Source organism: Athene cunicularia (assembly GCF_003259725.1).
Source record: "Athene cunicularia isolate RWA chromosome 1 unlocalized genomic scaffold, athCun1 chr1_part2, whole genome shotgun sequence".
NCBI classification, from domain to species: Eukaryota; Metazoa; Chordata; class Aves; order Strigiformes; family Strigidae; genus Athene; species Athene cunicularia.
Window position 1 is genome coordinate 541988 of NW_020799092.1, and position 25324 is coordinate 567311.

General features: G+C 43.9%; 1 protein-coding gene across 1 annotated transcript in view; it reads right to left on the reverse strand.

Moving 5' to 3' along the window:
• Positions 1 to 25324, reverse strand: part of RBFOX2 (RNA binding fox-1 homolog 2) — an 89425-nt gene that overhangs the window by 54574 nt on the left and 9527 nt on the right. Inside the window, exon 2 of the mRNA XM_026862855.1 lies at positions 676 to 900. Coding sequence (XP_026718656.1) covers positions 676 to 900 — 225 coding nt within the window. The remainder of the gene's footprint in view (positions 1 to 675; positions 901 to 25324) is intronic.

Genomic DNA, 25324 nt, shown 5'->3' on the forward strand with positions numbered 1-25324 from the left:
GGGATAAAAGCTGGGACCACTTGCAGGAAGGGGTAGTGTCCGTTTGTGAGGTGGATGTACTTTGCAGAGCTTCCTGTTGGGGAAGGACCTCCTGCCTCGTTGGAACTGGGCTCCAGCCAGGTCTGGCCTTTGCAGACATGGGCTGTGTAGAGATTCAGTATGTGGCTTCCTTGGTCTTATGTATTTGGCCTGTTGACTTGGTTGTCTCCTGTCCCTTCTATGGGAAACTGCCTTTCACCATTTATTCCACCCATTGTTGGTCATGTGGTCTCATTGTTGGGTCACTGGGATTGATGTCAATTATATATAATCTGATTGACTTGTTTGTACCCCCAGCACTCACCCATGTACTGACCCTTTTGTATCAAATACAATTTGGTTATTGGTTCATCTTTATGCTGGCTGTGTCCTTTATCCTAGGCCTGATAATTGGCAAAACAGCCACCATGTAAAAAAGTTACTGCTCTTTTTAGACACCTGTTTATGAGGGGAACACTCAAAAGGGGAAAGACAGGAACCTAGTAATGGAAGGTCAGAAGCTCTGTTTTGTTTGTAATTTTCACCTTTCCAGGTCTATGGCTGGTTTGCTGCATACTCTTAAGAAACAGTCAGCAATTCAATCAACAGCTGCTTATTCCCAAAGCACTGTGCTGCTCTGCACCCTTCTGCACTTACTGCAAGGGATCCATTCTGTGTGTTGGCTGTGTTCGTGCTCTGCTCTCCATGCGGCTGCGTGCTTCCGTAGAGCGTCAGATTGTGCTCGCTGGTCTGGCCGGCATAGTCCTGAGTGTGTGGCACCCCATACTCTGTGGGAATCCCATTCTGTGGGGGTGGCGGAAATGGGATTGTGGTGAATGGCTGCACCATTGCATCAGGAGTTGCTGCTGGCTCCTGGTTACCCTGAAGAGAGGGAAAAGGAGAAAACAGCTTTATACTACAGAAGATGAATCAGAATAGCAGCCTGAGAAATGATATACACAATGTTTCACATGACAGTCACAATAATATTGCAGTCTTCTACTATCTTCTCTGTCAAAAAGAGCATGCATCACTCCTCTGAGCCATGACACTGTTTTCTTAGTCTTTTGGGGGCAACTTTCTCACTACCAGGTGGCATATAGAGAACAAATTCTGGGGCTTGCAAATTGCAAACTCCTCTAATCTCACACAAGGTTTTATGCACAGTAAGGCATTACTTTGGAAGGGGGAACAGGCACTGAAACACTGGAATGGAGAATGAAACAGAGAGAACAGGGGTTTTTTAAATGCCCAGAAGTACCATATCTGGGTCCATCTCCTCTAAGACTGGCCCTCATGGCTATGCTCTCAAGCAAGCATATGATGTGGTTCAGAGTACACTCTTCTCTGTTGTATTAGAGTGAGAGAAAATAAGTACTAATTTTAAAACAGATCTGTGCAACAGCCCCCTCCTTTGCTCTGACAGCACTGAGTACAGAGCATGGGTGCTTAAGTATCAGTTGCTGGAACATCCCATTTGCTTTGTGCCATCTGTGCAGAAGACACCAAAAAGCTGTTTGGATCCACACTGAGAACACAAGCCTGGAGCACGTTCACTCCCTCCAACCTTGATTTTAAATTCTGGCTGCTGTTCCAGCCCTGGGTCCTCCTCCACAAAGCCCAAAGGTGCTCAAGCCTATTCTGACACCACCATGCTTAAATCAATGGAGTAAAAGAGAAGCAGACCTTATTTTGCAGATAGGAAAGGCAGAGTGGGAATTACCAAGCAGCCTTTCAGCTGAGAGCATGCAGGGGCTCACAGACCTCCAGTGAACCCAGACAAACATTTCAGTCCCTTTATCAACCTACCTGCAGCTTTCCCTTCCGGGCAAAGGAAACAATGATAAATGCTGCACACCTCCAGCCAGCACTGGGTCATTCAGACACTGGCTGAATCCCAAATTTGCTCTGACATTAGACTATCTGGTCTGCCTCCCATGGGGGCCACATGGCCATGTGCTCCCACAGCTGGGCAGAAGGAGAGGGAAGGGCATTCAATACCACTTAGAAAAGCTGAGCTGCAGCCTTGGCCTGCGCCAGACAGGTTCATTAACTGCAAAGCCTTGCTGCCTGCAGAAACACAAAACTCCACAGACTTACCTGAGAAAGAAAAATTCAGGCAAGTACACCAGCCACAGCCAGTGCCCAGTTCCTTGCACACACACCCCTGACCCACTGCAACCTGTATTGTGTATTAGCAGCTCTGCAGAGGTTTTTCACATAGCAAGCACATTTTCTGAAAGCAGGACAGGTGTTCACCCCATGCCCCTGCCAAAGGCAGGCTCCCCTGCCATTCTCTGCTTCAAAGCAAGGAGCTTCTCACTCAACCTAAACCATAATCAAGATCTGCAGGGCAAACTTTATTACAAACAGGAAGGACGAGAAGCTAAACAATGGCTATCCTGCCGCAAACCAGGTATTAGCAACCCCATCACTCACCTACTCAAACTATTTATCCCATCATGACCATTCCAGTCCATCTGTCTCCTTTTCAAGCTCTTTCACTTACAGTGTTTCATTATATCCAATTGCGTGTTTCCATACAGTCCATGCTGTCTCCACATTCCTCATGTTTAAAACAGAACTAGCTATGAGACCGATTTCTGATTTAAGTTTCCAAAATTGGTAGGGTAACCCCAGGAAAGATCCAGTAACAGAAACTATTTCCAATTTTCTTTGAACAAGCTAGATTTACAAGCCCATAGTACTCTGGACAGAAGGAAGAGAATGCTAATTAGCCACAAACAAAACCCATTTTGCTGTCCTCTCAACAGTGCAGGGCTGCTCCCCAAAGGACATATTCCAGCATTTTGCTTAATCTCACCCTTAGACCACTTAAAATGCCAGCCCATAAATCTTATATAGTCTTATTTTCAATGTTTTTATTCCTCAGTTAATACTGTTTCTTCCAGTTTAAACACATTTCAACCTTTTAAATATTTTCTCTCCCTTCTTCAATTATCTACAACTGTTTGAAGGATGAAAAATGCTCTCTATTCTGTTGCTTGGGGCATTTTGGTAATACATATTTATTGAACTTAATCACACCTCACAAGACAAAAGATCCTGGTAACTTTACTTATTACTTCTCTCTGACCTTCCTAAGATTTTCAAATAAGGGATTTCTTGTGCAGAATGAAGTGCTTTTAATACCATTGTTACTCTCCCCCCAAATGCACCCAAAATCAGGGTTTTTTATTAGAAATTTATCCTTAATGTCTCAGGTTATCTGTAATCTATCACCACTATGCTTCTCCAGGTTTCATAATCTCATGGAGTATCTGTACCTCAATTTATTTTTCTCTTGATATGATTATGTACGTTTCCCATGTGAATTTTTTTTTTTGGTAACTTTAATTTCCTTTGATGCTTTAGAATTACTCTTTTTTCTGTTTCCACTTGTGTCTACAGAAAAGGACTCCTAATGAGATCTCTACAGGTTTCACAGCATACTGATATGCTCCAAACCCAGAGGAGATTCTACCTCTTCTGTTATTCTACCAAATTTCAACATTTACACAACACTTAATATTTTCAAGAATTAACACAGAAAAGAAAAAAAAAAAATCCAATTATCTTCAAACATAGAACCTGAACTAATTTTCCCTACTTCTAACCCATCAGGGAAAATCCTGCAGGCATAGGGGCTGCTTTTCCAGCTTCTCAGGAGGTACAAAGAACATGGAGAAGCCCTGAAACTTCCTGGTGAAGGTCCGTATGTAGGAGAGACTCAAATGAAAGTATTTTGTCTATCCAATCTTGACAACATACCTCCCTGCATTGCTAGTCCTGCCTGTTTTAGCTCCTGAAATTCTCTTAAACATAGACTCAAATGCAACAACAGACTGAGATGGTTATGTCCAAGAGTAGTGACCATCCCCAAACACACACAAGGATGCCATCACAGGAGTTGGAAAGCCTGGCTGCAGCTCCCCACAAAAACTATTGCTGTCTTCAACTTGTGTCATGGAATTAAATAAATGTTAACTAATGTTCAGAAACAGAGACACACTTCTCTCGGCCACAATACAGGGTGGCTGGCAGTCTCCAGGAGAGGAGCTTGAGAGACCCTGGGCTGCAGGAATAATTTTGGCAGTTCCAGGTTAACTGACTTCCTCCATGAGTTTATGTTGCCATGCACTGACTATACTATCTGCCATCCCATGCTCACCAAACTGGGAAAGGCTGTTCAGTGAAACTGGAACTCAGTGTAATTAATATATCCTCCCTAAAAAAAAAAAAAAAAAAAAAAAAAAAAAAAAAAAGTAACCTATAGTTCAAAGAAAACTAGCAATTCTTATGTTTTCTATTCATGCTGTTGCTCTGCTTCCACAGAAATCACTCATCCAGATCAGGTAGGAATTTAAAGCAGCTCCCCTTCTGCAAAATGTTGACATCTGATTCACCAGCACCAGAGCCCTCAGGGCACAAGAGGGATATGGGATACCCATATCTGGGCTTCCCTTTTGGGCCCCTATTCTCAGCCCTACAAAAGTCCAGTCATGTCCTTACAGGTGCCAACTTCCTTAAGTGAGAGTTTTGCCTAGACAGCTCAGTACAAACCTGTCCCACATTTTGTTTAAAAAACAAGTTAGATAAAACACTGAAAAATCCCTAATGGGGACAAAGCTTTAACTTAATTAACAAACCTTAAGCAGAGGAACAGTAAGTAACCGCACGCAGAGGTATCTTGCAAAAGGGTGGGAGCTGGGGACAATGTCTCAATGAGAAGCAATGTGGTTCAGCAAATGCGACATCGGATGAATTCTTTCAGCAGACAGCAGGTGGTGATCCAAGATCACAGCACTTGAGCACCAAGAGCGAACACCAGCAACACACAAAGGCCTCTTACTTCCATAAACCTGTCAAAGATCAGTCTATTCTGTGAAGTGCTGGTTTTGTTTTGTTCATTATAGAAATGGGTATAATTACATGGATGTGAAAGGAGCCTTATAACAATGCAGCTTCAGATCCCTTCTGTATTGGTACGCTATAATATGCGTAGATATTAAAGCATAACCAACCAAATAAAAATTATAATCCTGGTAAAGCTAAACTGGTACAATTTCTATATAGACATTTCCATGCAAACTGCCACAAGGTGAATGGTCTGTACCATCCATAACCCTGCTGCCAGTCACAAGCATCAGAGAAAGGCGCAGAGAAATGCTACTGCATGTAAACATCAAATAATCTCTTAAATTTGCCTCTCAACTCTAGTAACCTCTAAATTATTGGGATATATGTGAGTATATGGCTATTAGTGGAATGGGGTTTCTAATAGGTGTGCTTTTACTGAACTCATTTATGAAACCTTGAAGCAACTGAGTTGCAGCTAATGGAGGCAATTAACCTGCTTGTGAAGATCAGTGTGTTCCAGCCTACAACTGTTTGCTCTCTGCACTAACCTAAACCCTTTTCTAAACAGCAAAAATGTCTGTAGTTTGGATCTGAAGAGCCTGGCATGACCATTCAACCTGGAGCCGCTGCCTGCCCTCAGCTTCCACATGAAAGGGATCCTCGTGAGCAAGGGAGATGCAGTGACTGCACTGTCCCTCCTCCAACCCAGGTCACAGCCTCCTGTCAGGGAGGCAAACAACTCCAGCAGAAGACACCAAGCCCTGCTCCCCAGCTGTATCCAGACAAGAGAGAAAGGGCCTACATACAACACTGCTGCCCAGGAGCAAGAGAATAATAAAGAACATGCCCCACCCCACCCCCCTTCTCACAGCTGAACATAAATTAAGGTTTCTGTATCAGTCTTCCCTGTCAGGGCTCCTCTGGCAGGAGCCCCAGTGGGACTTGAGCTCTTGACCAGGGTTCCAGAGGGTCTCTGGTTGGAGCTGCTGCTGTCCTGCCTCCAGCTGTGCACTCCTGCCAGCCACAGCACTCCATCCATCCTCCACTGAGCTATTTCAGCACATATCCCAGGAAAAAAAAATGTCAGGTTAGTTTTGTTCCCAGTTAAGAATGCTGAAATGGCTTGGCACAGAGCTGGAGGAGAACTAGAGCCAGAAAGGAAAGGGGGTGGAGAAGCTGGGGAGGGAAGGGCCATGAGCACCAGCACTTGGATGAGCTTAGGCTGCTGGGAGCCAGTCTCCAGCATGCATTAACCCTCTCCCCAGGCAATCCCACAATTTGCCCAATGAAAACAAACATATCAGCAAGAAATTACTTCACAAATGGAAATGGATACAAAGCAGCATGAGGGATGCTCCAAGACCCATCAGGAACTCAAGCATTATCCCTTCCAGAAAACCACAGGCTGGGGCATTACGCCAGAGGTAAACCCCAACCTACACTGGTAGTTCTCACACCATGTGGAAACTAAGCCTTGATTTTAAAAACTGTGCTTTTGCTCTTTAGTGTCATGAAGATACTCAAACACAAGGCAAAGGATGAAATGATGGCTTTCCAACACCCCAGTCATACCACAAGAGTGACTTGGCCATGTGAACCCTGCAGGTGCCCTCAAACATCATACAAGCTTTTTTTATGAAGATGCAGAGTAATAACACTTTAGCCGTTGTGGCCATTTCATTAGAGGTTAGTTTCTGAATGGGAAGAGTGGGTAAAATGCCCATGGAAAGGAAGTTTGTAAGTGAAAAGGATATATGCAAAGGATATAACCATCTTGTATTCTTCATCTTTGTACAAACCTGTTCCTGAATTCAGAGGGGTACATGACCCTAACTCGACAACCCACAGTCCACACTACAAAGGCATTTCTGTTACTCCAGAGAGCAAGACTGGCATGGCTGGCGACCCAGACTGATAAAATCAACACTTTTTCTTGATGTGGGTTGATCATAAAAGAACTTTGAAAAGGAACACAGTAATAAGAGGTTTTGTATTTCATCTGCACGTCTAGAGCATGATCTTCATTTGATCTATAACATATTGGGGTAACAGAAAAGGATGCTGGATTTTGACTCTACCACCATGGGCACAAGAGCAATTCCTCCTGAATTCTCCCAAAACCAGTGTTCTACCTTTAGGTAGTTTTGCAGAAGTTTGGTGGAGTTTTATGCTAGTGCTGTTAAAACAGAGGAAAGTTTATATGTATTAATCATTTTTTAAATTTAAATTGGATATAAGCATTTTAGGTGACGCTTTTTGCATTAGGTTAACTTAAGCCTAAATAATCTAATCTTCCACCAGAGAAAAAAAAAAAAGGAAAAAAAGAAAAAAAAAAAGATGACTGCATTCAAGCTTGCACCTAGCTAACCATTTAAAGGCATGTTTTCTTTACCATCCCGATGCAAGCCTGCACTAGATTATCTAATCTTGCCCCTCCTTCTTCTAGATATATAAAGCAAGGGAAGAACAAGTTATCTTCCAATATACACTCTATCATTCCAGACCACCAAAAACCATTCTGTAAAGTAAAACAGCTGGCCTTTTTCTTTTTTTAAAATGCATTTAAGAACTTCATGGAGAATAAGTTCAAGCCCCTCTTTTGTAGGAAAGGATGAAAGAAAATCATAGTCTTATCTTACTCTTATACACAGGAAGCACTTACTCATCTCCCATGCTGTCATTATTTCCAGTAATGGTCAACTTTTGCTCTACACCAATGCACAAATGGAGACTCTAGGTGCTGAATGCATACATGCTTAATTAAGAAGCCCCTGGGCAACCTGCAAAGAGGCTTCCCTCTTCGGGAATACAGAGCCAAATACAGCCAAAGCTTTAGAGTTACACAACACTAATAAGGCCCAGAGCCACATCTACTTACCAGCCTGAAACATACCTTCCAGATTTTAAAAAAGCACTTATTTTCTGCTCTTGAAATTTACTTTATTACCTATCCCAAAAAAATAAAATGGTTCGATGTTACAGACACAAAGGTGTCCCAACAAACTCTTTCAATCAATTCACACTCTCTGGGGTTGATTAGAAAGAGAGAATTGCTTCAAGAGACTACATCAAGTTCTCAACATCTGTTTCCATTCCATATTAGGAATGAAACTACCTCTGCGAATTATCAGGGTGGAAGGGGTGAGGGTGTGGAACAAAGGAAAAACTCACCAGGATAGATACATCCTCAGCAGGAAAGCCATCAAGTAAGAGAGAGACTCAGGCTCATTTTTTTGTTCCAGATCAGTCCTTTAGCACCTACCCTGGCTGTGTTCCTCCCACCTCAGCAGTAATCTAAGTGAATATTTTCCACTTCACATTTATAGTCAAATGTTCTTGGGGGAAAAAAAATAATCCATAAGACAACTAGCTTTCAACAAATCAGAGTGAAAATAGTCTCAGAATACTATGAATCTAGTCATACGTTAATTAGCAGGCACCCAGAGTGGTAGAAGCATCTCCCACACAAGTGAGATTACTGTCAGACAAAGAGGGTTAAGTTTCTTCTTTTGGCCCAGAATTCTAATGAATCATAGCTAAGAAAACAGTGTGCTGCAGATGTGTCACGTATGTTTAAATCCAAACTAACTGCAGTTAGCTTTTCAGCAGATTAGCAAACGGATCACACTCACAGGTGCATGACTGTGGATCCTCATGCAAGGAGGCAGCAGGAACCAGAGACCAGTGGTGGGGAAGGAGTGTAGTAACTGCTCTTTCAGGAGTCCACCATGGTTGCAGCAGAGCACCTGGGCACTCATGTGCACAACTCCAAAATGGCACAGAGGACCTGTCTGTGTTGGTTTTCTGCCTTACTCCTGACCAGTGGTTCCTGGTGCTGTTCAGTAAAAGGTCTGCAGAACATGGAAATATAACAAGGAAGAAAATGCCACCTGGTCCCATGATAACTCTTGACCAGGCTGTCAGGGTAGTGTCACAGCTACTGTCATCTCAGCTAATTCTGCGAATAGACTGTTCATTTCAGATGGCTTTGTTTCAAGGAAGACAGCAGCTCTTCAGGTCACATATTTTTAAAAACCAGTATCTGCTTCTCCAAACCCAGTCAGGTACCTGAGCTGGACTGATAAGCAATTTCTCATCCCATGTTCCTGCTCTGCAAATGGGACTATTGCCCTGTATCTACAAGCACATCACCAAATCTCAGTGAGCATGGAGAGTTATTCCTGCAACCTCAAACTACTTTCCAGAACGTTTAAATCCTCACCAAGCTCATTCAGCCCTTTAGAAAGATTTGTATCTACTTTAGTCACAGGAATTTTTCAAAGCTGTTACTATGTGACACAGCTCTTCCAGATCTCTCCTTATATCCAGCACTCTTCCAGAAAGGATTTTGAAGATTGCTTTTGGCATCAGGCTTCTCTGTCCCCTTTCTCCCCTGCTGTGAGGGGTATGAGCTGAAGTCAGTACTGAGCTGTGCAGAGGTGCTGCTCTGAGCTGACTTGGCTCGGGGAGGATGGACAAACTTCACAGCCCCATCAGGCAGCTTTACTTATACAGCACTTCCACAGGTCCCTTCAGCTCCCCCGGTTTCAGTGGCCAGCAGGAAAGTCCTCCTGCCTGCCTGCACTAATTCCAGCACCTCACAGGGAAAAAGCAGCCCTGCCTCTGCTGCCAGCACAGGAGGAGGAGGAAGGGAGAAAGTGCCAGGAAGGGGAGAGCACATCTGGAATCAATTGGAGAACGCTGAATGCCTCAGAAAGAAAGGCAGAGCTGGCAGAAACCATAGTGAGGAGCCGCACGTTCGGACATGACTATGGAACAAAGGTGTGGGACAAGATGTATACAGCATACTTAAACACAAACCCAGAGCTTCTCTTGGGGATTGTTTTTTAATGCAAGCAGCTAAACGTCTCAGCCCTGTCACATTTTTACTGCTACTGGCCTATCCTGCAGTACAGTCAGAATTCAGTACAGTAGACTGGGATGAGACATGCACAGCCCCAGCTGAGGCAAATGGGACTCAGTAACACGGCAACAATATTGTATCAAGCTGCTCTCAGGGTACACAGCAGAGGAAATCTGTGACTGACTTGGCACACGCTAGAGAACAGAAATTTGACAGTTTAAAAACACAGGTTTCTTCACGCAGTTACTTTCCATTCCAGCAATGCATTCTCCTATCTCCCGCTAATCATTTTTTTCAGGAGGAGTTTTCCATTTTCAAGGAAGCCTCACTATGTGTCCTGGAAAGCAGAGGGTCACGGAGAAGCAACTCACCAGCGCAGCAGCCTGGTACAGAGAGTGACTACAGATGTTTGAATGTATCACCAAGAAGCAGGATGCTGGAAGCACTGCTACTTTGGTATGTGGCCTCGGCCAGATGAAAAATAAAACACATGCTTCCACATATGCATTTTGAAAAAGGAAATAAAAAACTCAAAAGGGAACATGAAAGAGCCACAAAAATGACCACAAGATTGGAAAAAGCCACATGGATGTATACTGAAAAACTTGAAAAGCCCAATCTATTTAGCTTATAATTTAAAACAAAATTAAGTGGCAACTGATTATTTTGTGAAAGTATATTAATGGTGTGGAAAAAAGAAACTAGGCACTAATAATGTTTAATCTAATGAACAAAGGCATCAAGAAAACCAATAGCCAGAAGCTGAGTCTGATAAATTCAGCTCTGGTAAAAGGCACCATTTTATTTTGTTTACTGATTTCTAAATGACAGTCATTAAGACAGCTGGTGAAGACTCAGTCCTTTCCATCTCTTCATGCCTTCATGCTGAAAACATGCAAACAGAAGTACCTGAGTGAGACATAATGGACCACAACACACATACAAGTCAGAAGATATGATCTAAAGCCAGATCTATAGGACAGTTCTGGAAAGTAAAGAGCTGGTAGAAATAATGCATGTGAATTAAAGCAGATTAAACAAAGCAGCGGGAATTTATAAGTAAAAAGACTTCACCTTATGGAGAGGAACAATCTATTGAGAAATACAGATGCAGTTTTGTGTATCACCTCATATGATTAAACTACCAACTGGCTTCAGAAGCTGTGGCTCTGCTCCCCTCCACAGCTGTTGTGAGATCTAGCCATGCCACAGTCATAGCCAGAAAATTAATCCAAACAACAGTCATCTGTTTGGTCATAAACTGAATGGTCTCACTTTGTATCTGCCTAAGTACGATGCCCAAAGCAGTGAGGAGGCTGAACATACATCCAGGGCAGAGACATGAGGAGGACTATTCTTCTCACAGCAGCCCATAGTTACGCTACATTAAGTGCAACTTGAAAATGCACCTGAAAGCCACTTCATCCCAGAACAAGAAGTTACATGGATATTTAGCATATATCATTCTCACTACCTGCTTGACTTATGCTGAACTTTTAGTGTCCCCATGTAAGCCTTCATAGTATCTCAGGAAATATTTCCTCTTCCTTATAAAATCCTTCCAAAGCCTCTTTCCCCCAGGCCTTCCAGCTAACGTATGTTTACCAAATTCCTGCTGTAACCACAAACCAGCATTGACTTCTCCCCTAAGCAGGCCATCCGTATGACTCAAAGGTGAAGCCTGAGGTCAGCAGTGCATTTCATCACCTTTCAGATGGCTCCTCCTGGCCTGGGTGTCATTAATTCAGCTCCTACAGCCCCCATGCTCAGCAGCATCTTTGGAAGCATGTTGCTCTCCCTTGTCACCACCGCATCAATGCCTTGGTCACATGCGTGGGTTTAACAACAGTGATATACCAAGTATTCACATTAAACTACTGCATATTACTGGTCATCCCACTTTTAAGCTGCTGTACTTTACTGAAGCTAAACTGATAAACCTTAAATTGATAAATGAGTGTCTCATTTCAGTGGCATGCCTGTCAGCATCTGCATCTCCACTAATATATTACTGCATCAGTTCCAGCGAAATTTACCCCTCCGTGATTCTCAACAGACCTCCACCTTCCACAGCTAAACGCATTAAAGGTCCTTTTTTTCCCCCTCCTCATTCCGTTTGTCTGCTCACACCTACAGAAAGACAAGAGAAGAGGCTACACAACACTTAAACCCTTTCAGCTAGTCAGTCTCCCCTTCTGTATATCCCCTTTCACGCACACAGTGTCAGGCTAAACAAAGCCGCTCACTCCAGGATACAGGCCTGGAGAAAAGCATTGGCATCTGGCAACCAAGAGCAGCAACCCAGCATACGAGCCTGAGAGCAAGCACAAGTCTCTGGCACAAAGAGGAAACACCAAGACGTACGCCTGACTGCTCCTGTCAATCTTGCAGTGGGGGAATGCCCAATTATTATTATTTTTTAAAACATATTTTTATTATATTACTGAAAGGAAATGCCAAGGACTGCTGCAGCCCCTGTCCCTTGAGGCTCTGCTGCTGCCATCAGGCTGCACTGCCTTTGCAGCGATGAATATTTAAACAGGGCAATAAATATTTCAGAGCACATTCATCCGGATGAGAAATCTACTAGGGTAAGAGAGGCAGACATCCACACGGGGCCAGGGCCGCTCCCTGTTCTGCCCCTCCAGCTCCTGCAACACCTGCCTTCCCTCGGCCCTCTTTCCATCCAGCCTTCAACAGGCACCTGAGCACCTCAAAATATTAATCAACACAGCTCCCCTTACTTTGAAAACAAGCAAAAACACTGTTAAAAAGTAAAACGGTGCTCAGCTTTTCAGAAAGGTACAAAACACAGCTACCGCATGCTTTGCTTTCACCTCTTCTGAGGCCTCTGGCTTTCAGGTGCAGTGCTCACACCAGGGAGAAAATAATTTGCTTTAAGACCCCACAGGGTCTTAAATCTTTTAATATTGCACCTTGAAAGAGCAAAAAACCAAGATCACCAAACCCAAAAGCTCAACCAGTGCCTGGTCAAGTGAGAAAGCATGAAAGCCTGTCCTTTCTCCCCACAACTCCTTCCCTTAATTTCAGTAGGTAAATTTACTCAGGCATTTCTTGGTTGCTGGCAGCTCTGCTGGGGTCTCTGTGGGATGCTAGCAGATGTATACAACTTGGCCATCACTAGCACAAATAACATTGTCTAGAAAACAGGTTTAGGACATAACAGAAAATGCATTCATTTATTCAGCTCTCATCTGCATGTCATCCATGTACTGGGGGTTATTATGACTTTCATAGTGCTAGAAGATCATGTCTTTAGGACTTTAGCTATGCTCTCACTTAAAGAATTTTTTTGAAAAAGAATTTCAGGCAGTAATGAAAATTCTGCAGTAAATTTTGAAGGAAATCAAAATCACATATGAGACACTTGTTCAGAAACAAATTTATAGGGCCATTAAACCCATAACCATGCTCAAAAATGGACTTACCATCTTCCACTGCATATATCACTAGATTCAAAAGACATAAGATATTTGCTGGTCACACAATATATGGAGAAGCCTTCAGAAAACAGTTAAGCCTACAGTGAGTGAAAGAAAGCCAAAAAGACACCCTCATAAAGAGCAGTCAGCAGCCAAAGGGTTATCTTCAGTCACAGGCACAAGCTAGCCTGCACCACTGAGGCATCTCCTTTCTAGGTAAAGGCTGAAATTGATAGTATCTCTGCCCTTCCTGGTACACATGTTTTAAAAGATGATGGTAACTAAACAGCAATCTCCATGTGTGACATGCTCTCAAAGATGCCTCTCAGACTGCAAGAAGATGACACTCCTCATACCGGGATCCTGGCCCAGCTTAAGGTTCAGCCCTGTCACGAACGGGGCACGGCAGGGTTCATGCAAGGGTATTCAACAAGTCAGCAAGGTCTGCAGATGCACAGTCTTGGATTAAACTGCTCAATTTCCCTGCAGTCTCATTTCATCTGCTTTTAGACCTTAAAAGGGGAACAGCTGGATCTTGGCTATGCACAGAAAGGGCCCTGCAGCACATCAAGAGTGAGCTTCCTACTGCAAATCAGAGCTCCTGCTATTTCATCCATGGTCCTCATGGTCAAGGGAAGAGACCAAGGCAGTACGCAAGTGCTGCACAGCCTGCTTGGAATGACTGGTTCCCTACTAATGAAATTCTCTCTCATCTCCCTGATCTACAGCACAAATTGGCTCCAAAGTGAAGTACTGAACTGTCAAACAGCAAAACCTCTCTCCAGATATCATTTCAAGGAAGAGCAGCTGTATACTGAATACACGGATCAATCACCTGCTGCCACTCTCTGGCCCTTCTGACCGTAGGCTCCTGCAAGAGCAGCAGCATCCCTCCTTCAAAACTGGCTATCAGTCACACCACCAGAAAGGTGTTGTTTGTATTAAAAATAAAAAATAGCAATCAAGCAGTGTAGTTCAAAGAGTGACAACAATCCTGCTGCTTCAGCAGCAGCAAGTTCAGAGATTTTATATCTCTGCTCCTAACCATCCCCAACTGTCTATGTATCACAAAAACTAAAGGATCCAGTCAAGTCAGAGCCAACCTGGCCCAAAAAACACCTTGTACTTTTCTATCCTATTAAAAGACCTCATACACCAAAGTAAAAAAATTGGTCTCTGCAAGAAGAGCAATTACATCACCAAGTAACTTAGAGCAGGAGCCTCCATTTTGTAGCAGGCATCAAAATACTGAGTGCTCCTCTGCTGACTGTGCAACTCTGTTATTCCCATCATGGGCCACATACCCAGCAGCACACTAACATGGAAAAAAAAAGGCATCTGATCCCCCACAAGAAAAGATAATGTTTGCCACAATACAAAAAGTGTTGGGAAGAAAACAACATTTAATCATGTGGCTCCTGAGGACCTCTCATGATTCAGAAAACAAATGCAAAACAGATGCAAAAGTTAATTTGGATTATATCAGCCCCACTGGCATGAAAAGGGTAGAGCAGGCACCCTGCGAAGGAGAGAAAGATTTGCCATAGATCAGGTTATTATCACTGACAACTGACCTAAAACACTACAAGATTTCAGCAGACTCTGACAGTCCTTCTAATTTTCAAAGGTGCAACTGCCTCCTTTAGGAGATGATGTGTGAAACACACAACACTGTAACTGAGGTCAGGGAGGAAGGAGCTCCTACAGCACAAATATATAAGCAGCCAAGATTGCCGCTTTACTCTGCTTGATCACTGCTTTAGAATGAGCACAATTAACTGAAAACAAAAAAGAAGCAGAAGTGAATTGTTCCTTTGAAGATGTAAAAGTTTATGTCCTCATTGCTTCAGATTGAAAGAACCAGAATTCTTTTCTCATCAGTCTGAAGCTACTGCATGGAACAGAGGGACAGTTGCTCTGTCCTACAAACATGCTCCTTCAAAACAGATGTCTCTCTGCAACCCAACACACTCTCAACTTGGGAAGACAGAGCCCCAGCTTGCTGGATGGGCTCCACACAATCATCTCCCAGATGGGCCAGCACAGCTCACAGACATACTTCACTGTCAAACCTGAGAAATTTTCTTTTCAGCACAAGTCCTCAGCACTTGGTTTTAATTTCATCTTCTTTGAAGAGATATGAACCACTCTGCTCTGCTGGAAGCAAGGGGTAGGCAACATGGAGAACTTACTGGACTAGACAGGCGCCAAACACAGGAACAAATCAGTGCTTTGGAACCTGTTTTTCTGTTCTGGGAGATCCTTTCCAACATCACGCATCCAGGCTCATCACAAGCTAAGCATAATTTCTGTCCTGTTAAATTTTTAGGAAGAGTTGATGTTCGAAAGTGGCCAGTGAAAACACAAATAGTAGCCCACACCAGCCAATATATTTATTGTTACCTGAAGTCCCTTTGCTTTGTTAGGCCTTCAAAATGCACTAGAAGGTTCACAGGAAGAAGAATACATGTGAAAAACTTCCTTCAAATCGTTTAAGATGAAAACTGCTCTTACAGCTCCTCCTCACATGTCCAGGACATAAAGCTTTCCCAGAACCCTAGAATTTGGCACCACAGGGTCTGAAGGCCACCTGCATTTTATAGCTGTGGTGAGTCTTTGTTGATCATGGAAGAAACTGTTTGAGCAACTGCCTCTAGCTTTGTGCTCTGCTTCTGCTGGGTACTACCAACATCACACCTAATTAACAGACTCATCTGCATGCACTTCAGCAACAGCAGGACTAATGCACCTGACCTCAGAGGGCTGCAGAGGAGCAGCCCACATAGGAACAGCAACCCCCAGCAGAAAGTTGGGATGGACACAGCTTGAGGGCAATTCCCAAACCACTTCACAGCTGGATTGGCTACAGGAGGCCTGGCCACACGGTAAACACTTTTCTGCTGGGATTGCCAGTATAGTAGCCAGGAGGCTCATCACATCTCTGCATTTAAATCATGTCAAAAGTAGTTCTTTCCTGACACCAGCTTCTCATGTCCTAGATTTAGGCCAAACCGTATCTCAGAATAATTGTATGATGACACACAGAGCCTCACAGCTAACTGAACAGCTTACTACTCTTTTCAAAGCCACTACTGTCCTCCGTAAGCCCCCTAGAAGAATTAAATTTATTTTTCTTTATGCTCCTCCACAACATTAAGAAATGCCTATTATTCAGCTCTAGCTATTATTCTCTTTATTACAAGCAACATAGCTCAGAGTTTCCTACCCACCCACTAAAAAAAGCTCCTTTGGCTTTCTGGATACTTCTGCTTTAAGCAGAGGTCCAGCTGCAAGACACATTCTTGGCCACGTGGCTGAGCTGCCAGGCAGGAGGACCCTGCCCACCCATCAAGCAGGGAGGCTTGGAGATGACAGGCAGGAGGCAGGGCAGGCACAGATCTCAACCGAGAAGCTAAAGTCTGCAGTCTCTGATGCAGCTTTCTCCTGACTTCTGCGCCACACTTGCAATAACTCCCGCTGCTGATTGTCAAAAGCAATTAAGAATATTTTTAACAACAACAAAAAAAGTCATGAGAAATCCCATTTGAACTGAAAGGGACAATAATGTCACCGCCTCTCTTACCTTCTCACAGCAGGGCTTGTTTCCAGGAGGACCTTCATTTCCTCTACTGACAAAGTTGCCATCGGGCTGCTCAAAGTTACAGCTTCAGACTTGATAGAAAACATGGCTTGGGGATCTTTAATCTGATTTAACCCAATTTATTTAGATACTTCTCAGTGAATAAGACAAGACATTTAGAAGTCTTGCTTTCTGACAGAGCATTGAGATCTTTGCACCTGAGTCCAACAACTAGGTAATTTCATTCTCACACCCCTTGCAGCATTTTGACCAAAAAAGCTTTGAAGATCTACAGTCCCTCTGAAAATTTCTCTTTGGCTTGCAATTGGCTTTGGATGACCCAAATTCCTTCTGACATCAAGAGAGTTGGTCCATCCTCAACTACACCTCTTCATCAGTCACACTTAGCATATACTTATTCACAGTCTGTCACCCATGTCCCTGTGAAGGACACCGGGAGCAGGGAACACACAGCACAGATTGGCTCCATCACATGGTCTAATATGACCCCAAAAAAGCATCAACACCCCACCACCCACCCCAACTCAACCAAACTTCTGTAAGAGGGAGTCCTAGAAGTATTTTCCTCCCCATCCCACTACCTCATGACAGAAGAGACTCCAACCTGGAACAGGGTGGAGGCAGACCAGAGAATGGCTTTGCAAATCAAAGTTAACAACATTAAACAGCTTCATCACACACACAAAAGCTAAGGGAAAAGTTAAAGCAAACTAATGCGCATTAAATATTTGAACACAAAGCAAAGCTAACATAACACAATACCTTACAGTCCAATCAATGGTCAAATTCACTAATTTCACCAAATTACCACACTCATCCTCCTCCACCTCCCGATTCAGGCTGGAAGGATACTTTGTAAGACAACAAAGATCTAAAACTCTACCTGTTGAAACTCTGAAATCCCTTCCCCTGATGCCCTATTTACCTCAACCACATTTTTACAAAGGAGGAAGGGACACACTGGAAAACAAAAGGTTGTCTTGCTCCTGCTCCCTAATAATCCCAAATACTTTGTGTAATTGTTCAGTTTTGATAACCTCCTTTCATATGCTGGAATAGCAAAAATAAAAAAAACTACAAAGAAAACCAAATCAAATTAAGTGTTTCACTCTTCATGGAGAGTACATGAGACAAATGAGGACTAATACTACCCAAGAAATCCAAACTCCTCTCCAAAGCATTTCTAAATCGTCTTTTTTAGTAATTTAAAGCAGGTTTTGCTATTAGGACTGAAGGGAGAGCATAGGCTTCAGATAAGGCACCTCAGTGAGACCTGATAGGTGAATGATGGTCTATGCACTGCATAGGTCAAACTCTTGATTATCTAAATCTTGGTTACGCGAAAGCCAAGCTTGGAGAGACGGGAATTTATAAGCACACAGAAATCCTAAACTCCACAGGACCAGAACTACAGACATCATGAATTTTAAGCAGGATGAGGGGGAGGACAGTTCAGCAGGGTTTAACCATACTCAAGACTCCTAGCCCTAGGGCAGTATTCAGAAGCAGCTAGATTACACTCCTAATTAATCAGACATTTTTGGAGTCTCCATACACTGTCAGATTACAGGCTACTTGGAGTGCAGTTCCAGTTAGGTATTTAGAGACTACTCAGGGTGGAAAGCCTCTGCTACAGGCAGTTGGGCCAGCTGATACTCCCCATTGTAAAACCATGTTTTCAGTTGTTCATAATTCTGAGAAACCATTCAAGCAAATTTTTTCACACTGACTGCATTTGATTTTGAGGTTGGTGATTATTTTTTTTGATGTATCAATCCAAACTGAGAAAGATGATGGGGGATATTTTGTCTTGTTTATGATTAAGGGAAAAAAACCCAACAAACAAAAAAACTCCACCCACCCCCCCACACTTTGAAGGGCCTAGGAGAACTTCATATTTAACAGAAATATTTGCATTTCGGGGATCTGTATTTAGCAACCATACTAAAAAGCCACCAAAATCTGACAAACATTGTAACAAAACTATGGAAAACAACAGTGCTCATCTTGCATTTTATCAACTAATCTGCTAGTAAAGTCATATATGATGGTCCAAAAATGCTAAAAATAAGAAAAAAAATCCAGCATGCAAAACCTGTCCAAAAGGACCAATCAGTTCTTCACATTTATCATGGAAAGAACAAATGGTGGCAACAAGCTTTACACTAAATATTAGCTAAGACTTAGCAATGTTCACAGAGGAAAGGACTTGGATTGTCAAGCCTGGCAGTGGCATCATAAATGTTTTTAATGCAAGTTACTTGCCATCAGGAATGATTTAGACAAATTTATTCTAACAGGAAATAGAGACACTCCTGAGGGTGGCTAGCAGTACCACTTGCACACCATTTTCTGTCATTTCATGCTCTCACTCAGGGTTCATCCACAGCTTCACAGGAGATACCAGCCATGTCAGAGACAGGTATGAAAATCAATGACAGCAGGGAGATGATCAATCTCCTGTATTTTGTACCATCCCCTTCGTACAGATCAAGTAACATGGAGTAGCAGTTACCCACCTCAAATCCAAAAAACCCAAGAAACAGTTCTGCAAGTGTAGCAGAAGGAAGGTAAATTGGGACAAGAAGCCTGAGCACCATCAGGACAGACTAGCGATGGGGGGAAAAGGGATAGACAGACAAATTTGACTGCGATAGGAGCAGAAAAATCAAACTAAATGAGGACTGAGGAATGCAAGGAGTGGGTGGAAAAGTTAAAAAAGCATATGACAAGCAGACTGTAGTCAGGGGACAGGGAAGAGGAGGTGGAGAAGAAACAAAGAATAAGCAGGCCTAAAAATCATAGGAGAAAGAACTGAAATGATCAAGGTAAAGACATAATGCTCCAAAACAGGATAACACATAACTGGATAGGAATGGGGACAGGACATGGACTTCAATGGGACAAGCTGCTGAACAGGGATCATGAGGAAAGACACCCACCCATGCATCCAGGATGGATGGCAGAGGTGAGACAGAAGTCATATAGGAATGGACAAGAGGGGAAAATGTGCCTACCAGTGTAACCTCCCAAAGCCTAAACCAGAGCCTAATATTGCAAAAAGTTACCATTCCTCTTCTGTCAGCAAATATACAAAACTAACTGGCAAACACAGATCAAGCTGGCCTGTACAGAAAATGACAGCTAATTACACATTCAGTGTAAGTGGCAGAGGTCTGTGGGATGCATCTGGGACTGTGAACCCTGCTAGTGATACTTGCAGAGGTCACCACAGTGCCACATACACTGAAGTTGATAGGGACGGGTGGCAGGTTGTCTGAATTTTCTTTCTCGTGGAAAAAAATAGCATGCGATCATGTGATTAAAGACTATCATAAATAGACACAGAAATAAAGAGAACAAATGAAGGCTTCTTTCCCAACTTAAAATATGGAAACGCCCCAAAACTGAAGTGCCTTCCCATTACCATCTTGATAACTCTCAATTCAGTTTGCTCAATGGCCAGTTTTGCAAAGAAAAAAAAAAACAAAAAACACACACAGATATTTTGAGCAAAGCACACTGTTGAACAGGCCCAGCATTTGTCCTATTTTCTTTTATATAGGCAAAGTGCACTCTTTATTCAAAAAGCTTTCAGCTGAGCATTAATTGCTCTAGCTTCTGTGAACCCTACAAAACCAGCCTACATATCTCTAGACCTCACTGCTCATTGCACAACCTCCAGCAGCCCAGAAAACAAAAAAATCCTGCACAGCACAGGGTCATAAATAACTCTTCAGGAGCAAACCAAAAATCTTTTGGTAGGGAAGTTAACACTTCTCTACTCTGATTCCAGGGAACATGTCAGATAGGAAGAATACCCGATTTACATCCTTTTAAATAGTATTTGAGAGCAGACTGAGGCAAATTAACCATGTCCTCCCTAGTACTTAGACGTCCAAGGGACGTTCATTAGTGAATTCTGTGACTTAGCAGCTGGGAGACAAATAGGCTAAGGAACTCATTGCAAAGGGGTGGTTAGTTGCACATATCATCTGCTGAAGATGTATCTGAAACAGGAACACTGAGCATTTAAGCACTCAGTAAGACCAGAATCCAGGTCTAAAAAAAAAAAAAAAAAAAACCCCACCACTGCAGCCCCCTTTCACACTGGTGTTAGAATTTTATAGAAGACAACTGGTCAATGCTAATTAAGTGCAACAGAGCCATCATGAATTAATAACCTGCAGGGAAAGACACTGTTGGTTTTAAGGGCTTCCCTCCTCAAGCTTCAACCTTTAGTTAGTGAAACAACCTTTTCACTAATCCAGGTACTTCACAAATTAATAGTTCTTAAAACAACAATAAAACAGTATGTTAAGTTTACACAGCCATGTCACCCAAATATCACCATACATACTGTGGCGAACTTAGGCATCCTCATTTCTCAATTCCCAGATACCCAGGGATAGTTACCTAGTCACCTGCAGAAGAAATGCATTAGAGAGCAGCGAGGTTATTTCTAGGACAGGGACTTAAGGAAATGGCACTGCTGTATCAAGTTCCCTTCTACATTGCCATCCTGCCTAGGCAACATTGAATGAGGCTTCTGCCATCCCAAGGCTGCTCTGCAAGTGCCTACAGTGGTTTGCTTCTACTCCAACACATCTGAAAGTGCTCAGCGAAGGCGGTAAAAAGGACTTTAAAAAACCCACTCATCGGGTTCTGACAGGCCCCATTGATTTTTAAGCCCTGAAGAATAAGCCCTTCTCAACCAGCAGTTAAATCTCTAAGTATCACAACAGTTACAGACACAACCCATAGGCCAACCTCAAGCAGCCATGTCCTTACATCAGGAAAAGTGAGCCACAGATCCATCTTTCAGTTCCCAGGAGAGCTGAAAAAAGTCAGTGGCCAGGATTCCTCTTACACAAACCTCTGCACTGCACACACCATGTCAGCAGCAAAAACAAAGTTCTAAGACAAACAGTAGAAGAAAAGCAAAAACTAGGGGATAGGCATAGGCAGTGCCAGGTACCATGTAAACAAGCACAGCTTTTCAAACGGCAAAGAAAAGGAAAGAGTGCAAGGCTATTGACAGAGAAGAGAGCAATCCCCTTCAGAGAGCTTATGCAAGTTTGCAAGAGTAACACCAAACCAAGGAGAAACAGCAAAGACACTTGGCCTGAAAGGAAAGAGGCAATCCTCAAAGCAAAGAAAGGGGACAGGGGAATAGTCGTAGCTCCAGAGAGAAGTCAGAGAAAACATAAGGGAGCCTTCCACTATGCGCAGAAAAAGATGCTCGCTCTTTTAAAATTATTTCTTTTAGTGGAGCAGGGGGATCCTGCAGCATCCACCTCTTCTGGAGGGGAACGGATCCTACAGCAGACATAAGGGGACAGGAAAGGGAAGGCTGTTCTGGGACTCGGTCTCCCTTGCAGTCAGTTCAAACAAAGGAGGAAGGTCTCCTCTAACGGGATGCACTGTACATTTTTAGCTAGTACAAGGTGGCTGTCGTCACAGGACTCCCTGTCTCCTGTGTTTCTTCCCCCCTCCCTCCAAATACACTCCCCCTGCATGACTCCAACATGAAGCACAGACAAAGATCTGTTTTATCACACCGTTACTGTAACTAACAGGAGGTAGAGAAAGATAGGAAAAGGGAATGAGGCAGAGGCACAAAAAGGAGACAGAGAAGCCTTTAATGAGTCAGCCGTTGCTCTGATTTAAATAAGATCTCCATTTAAGGAGCTCTACGTTTTGTTGGTTTTGTGTTTTTTTTTTTAATTAAAAAAACCCCACTGCCTGAGTGAGCAACTTTTGGCTGCATGACGTTGTCTCACAGCTACACACAAGATCTGGGAGGAAAAGCGTTATGGAAGGGGGAAGGGAAAGGGAGGAAAACCTCTGGAAAAAATGAGGCTGCTTGCTGGTTCATTTTAACAAGGACATAAATTAGTCTCAAAGCCACAAATGCCATCACCTCCCTGAGCCGTGGGCAAAGCATAGCGAGTCGAACACATGCCAAGATAAACGGCACTGGCTGGAGCCTCCGAGGGGTGCTGGGGGGGGACAAGAGGGGGCATGCTGGCACGCAGGGCAGCGAAGATGCTTCAAATGGTGCCACAAAATGGAGACTAAGGCTGCACAAAAGGGGACCTTCAGACGTTCCTGTCTACACCCACACCAAAAGCTGGTAACTCAATACGGAGAAAGAGGGGAAATGGGGTGCTGCAGTTGGAAAACAGCAGCTCTCCCCGGTCTGGCTTTAATTGCCACGTGCAACCCTTCCTCCCTCTCCTCCTCTTCCCATTCTGGAAGCAGGCCTGCCGGCAGGCAGCAACCCAGGTGAAAGGCTCCGACGCCGGCAGCAGGGAGGGGAGCAGACAATGGCGAGGGGATTCATTACAAAGGCATACATACATAAACGCACACACACATGCTCGCTCGGCACTGCCGGCTGCCACATGGGCTGGCAGGACTCCTTAAGGAGGCAGCAGCTCCCTTCCTTGTCTCCGAGATGCTCGACACCTTCCCCCTATCCCAGCCCTGATGGGAAACAGATTCGGAGGAAAACGCCAGCAAGGCACTGGGCTGTCCAAGAAAGGGAGGGCTTTGTGCTCCAGCAAGCCAGCAACCTCACCATGCACCACACAGAGAAAAAAAGCCTTTTAGCATATAATTCCCATCCACTGAAGACTCTCTTTTTATCTGCAATTAGCACATGATGTACAGGGCCTCGTTTAACACTCATGTTCACTGATTTAGGATTAAGGGGGATAAAACCAGGGTACTTTCTGTTAATGAATCTGAGCTCTTGCTCTCATTAGCAATTTTGGTTTCCTCTTTCAAGCCTGTTTCTGCATTCCAGTATCTCCCATTTCTTCCCCTTACTTTCTAGTCCTCCCACCCCATACACTCCCATTTTGTTCTACCAGCTCTTCATGCCTATACAGAAACTGATCTCACAGATTTCCAAGGAAGATGAGCAAGCTTGCTCCCTAAAACAATAGAACACAGACCATGCAAGCAATATTTTCTGGAGACTGAACCAAATAGAGCAAGAGATTGGGGCAATGCTGAATTCATTCAGTGACAATTACCATTTTAACACAGCAAGAACATTTACTTCTCCTAAATGAGATCGCCCCAGTGAAATATATTCACAGGTTGTATAGGTCACTCCACTGCTTCAAATAGCACTGCAGAATGAGAATAACATGGCTGGGGATATTGTCCTGGATGTGCCACGCACCTTCAGCCCCACTTGCAGCCAAACCTGCAGTGAAGTACCAAGGACCAGCCTAATATGCAATGCAAATCCTGAAAACCTATCCTAGATAGTACATACTCTTAAGAGCCATAATTCAAGGTCAACCATTACTAATAATGCATAGTCTTGATGCCTCCTAACAATTTCTGTGGAAGACAGATTTCTCTGAAGTCTATTAGGATAACCCAAACCTTTAAATGAGTTTATACACTCCACTGTTTTAGCCATTGCTGCAGCAGAACCCCATCCTTTCCAGCTCCACATGTCTCCAAACCAACCAGATCATGCTTCAGGGTTTTCGGTCCTAAGCACACACAAGCTACACACACTTGTATACTGGCAACTCAGGCACCTTTTTGCACTGCACGTGCATAATGGTTGTGGCAGAGAGCACACTGCAATACAAGGCTGTGCAGAACAACTCTCTGAAAGTGGGACTTGGGAGCCTGGGAAGGTACCTGAAGAGTGGACAGAAACCTATTTTTCAGCCACTGACAATCAATGCAAGATGAGACATGGAAAGGGTCAAAGCAAGTGTCGCTTCCTGCAGCAGATTCATTCTGAGCCAGGCACCCATGAAAGTGCTGTCCCTTCCAGTGGGACACGCAGGATCTCCGTAGCAGCTAACGAAGGGGGATTTAGCAAGGCCTAAGGAATGCCAAGACGACAATATGCATCGTCTAAAAACCTGGGAATCTCGACAGAAAAACAGCACTTCTGAAACCCAGATTTGAAGAAAAGTTCACTCTGAGAGTCCTTCCCTGTACCCCTTTTGGGAATATCCCCCAAAGGTTTCCAGCTCCGCAAGGCACTGCGGGGGCATTATATAATGCCTAACTCCAAAGGATTCCAGCTCCACGATGCCACTCTCCTCCTCCTCCATTTGCACCCTTCCTCGGGTGGCGACTTGCTGATACCATGGCAAAAAAAAAAAAAAAAAATTTAATCCAAAACCATATAACAACCTTAAAAGGCGAGCACCGTTCGATAGAATCCCCTTAGCGAGGCGGGGGTAACGCCATGGCCCTGGCAGCTGGGTGCGCTCTCCAGGAAACGTCAGCCGCTTTCCCCCGGGAAGGCAACGGCCAGCCCCAACGCCTAAGGCTACCTACAAGGGCTTCCCAGCCCTCACGGTGACCGGCAGCCGGATGGAGAAACGGCTGGGAAGACGCTTACCTTCGTGCTCGGCCGGGATCGGTAGCTCAAAGGCGGGTTTAGCCTAACTCGGGAGAGCAGGGGCACAGGCGCCCCTCACGCACCTCTTCTCCCTAGAGGGCACTACAAGACTGCTTCAGGCAGGGGGACTGCAGGGAACCCCTTCCCCA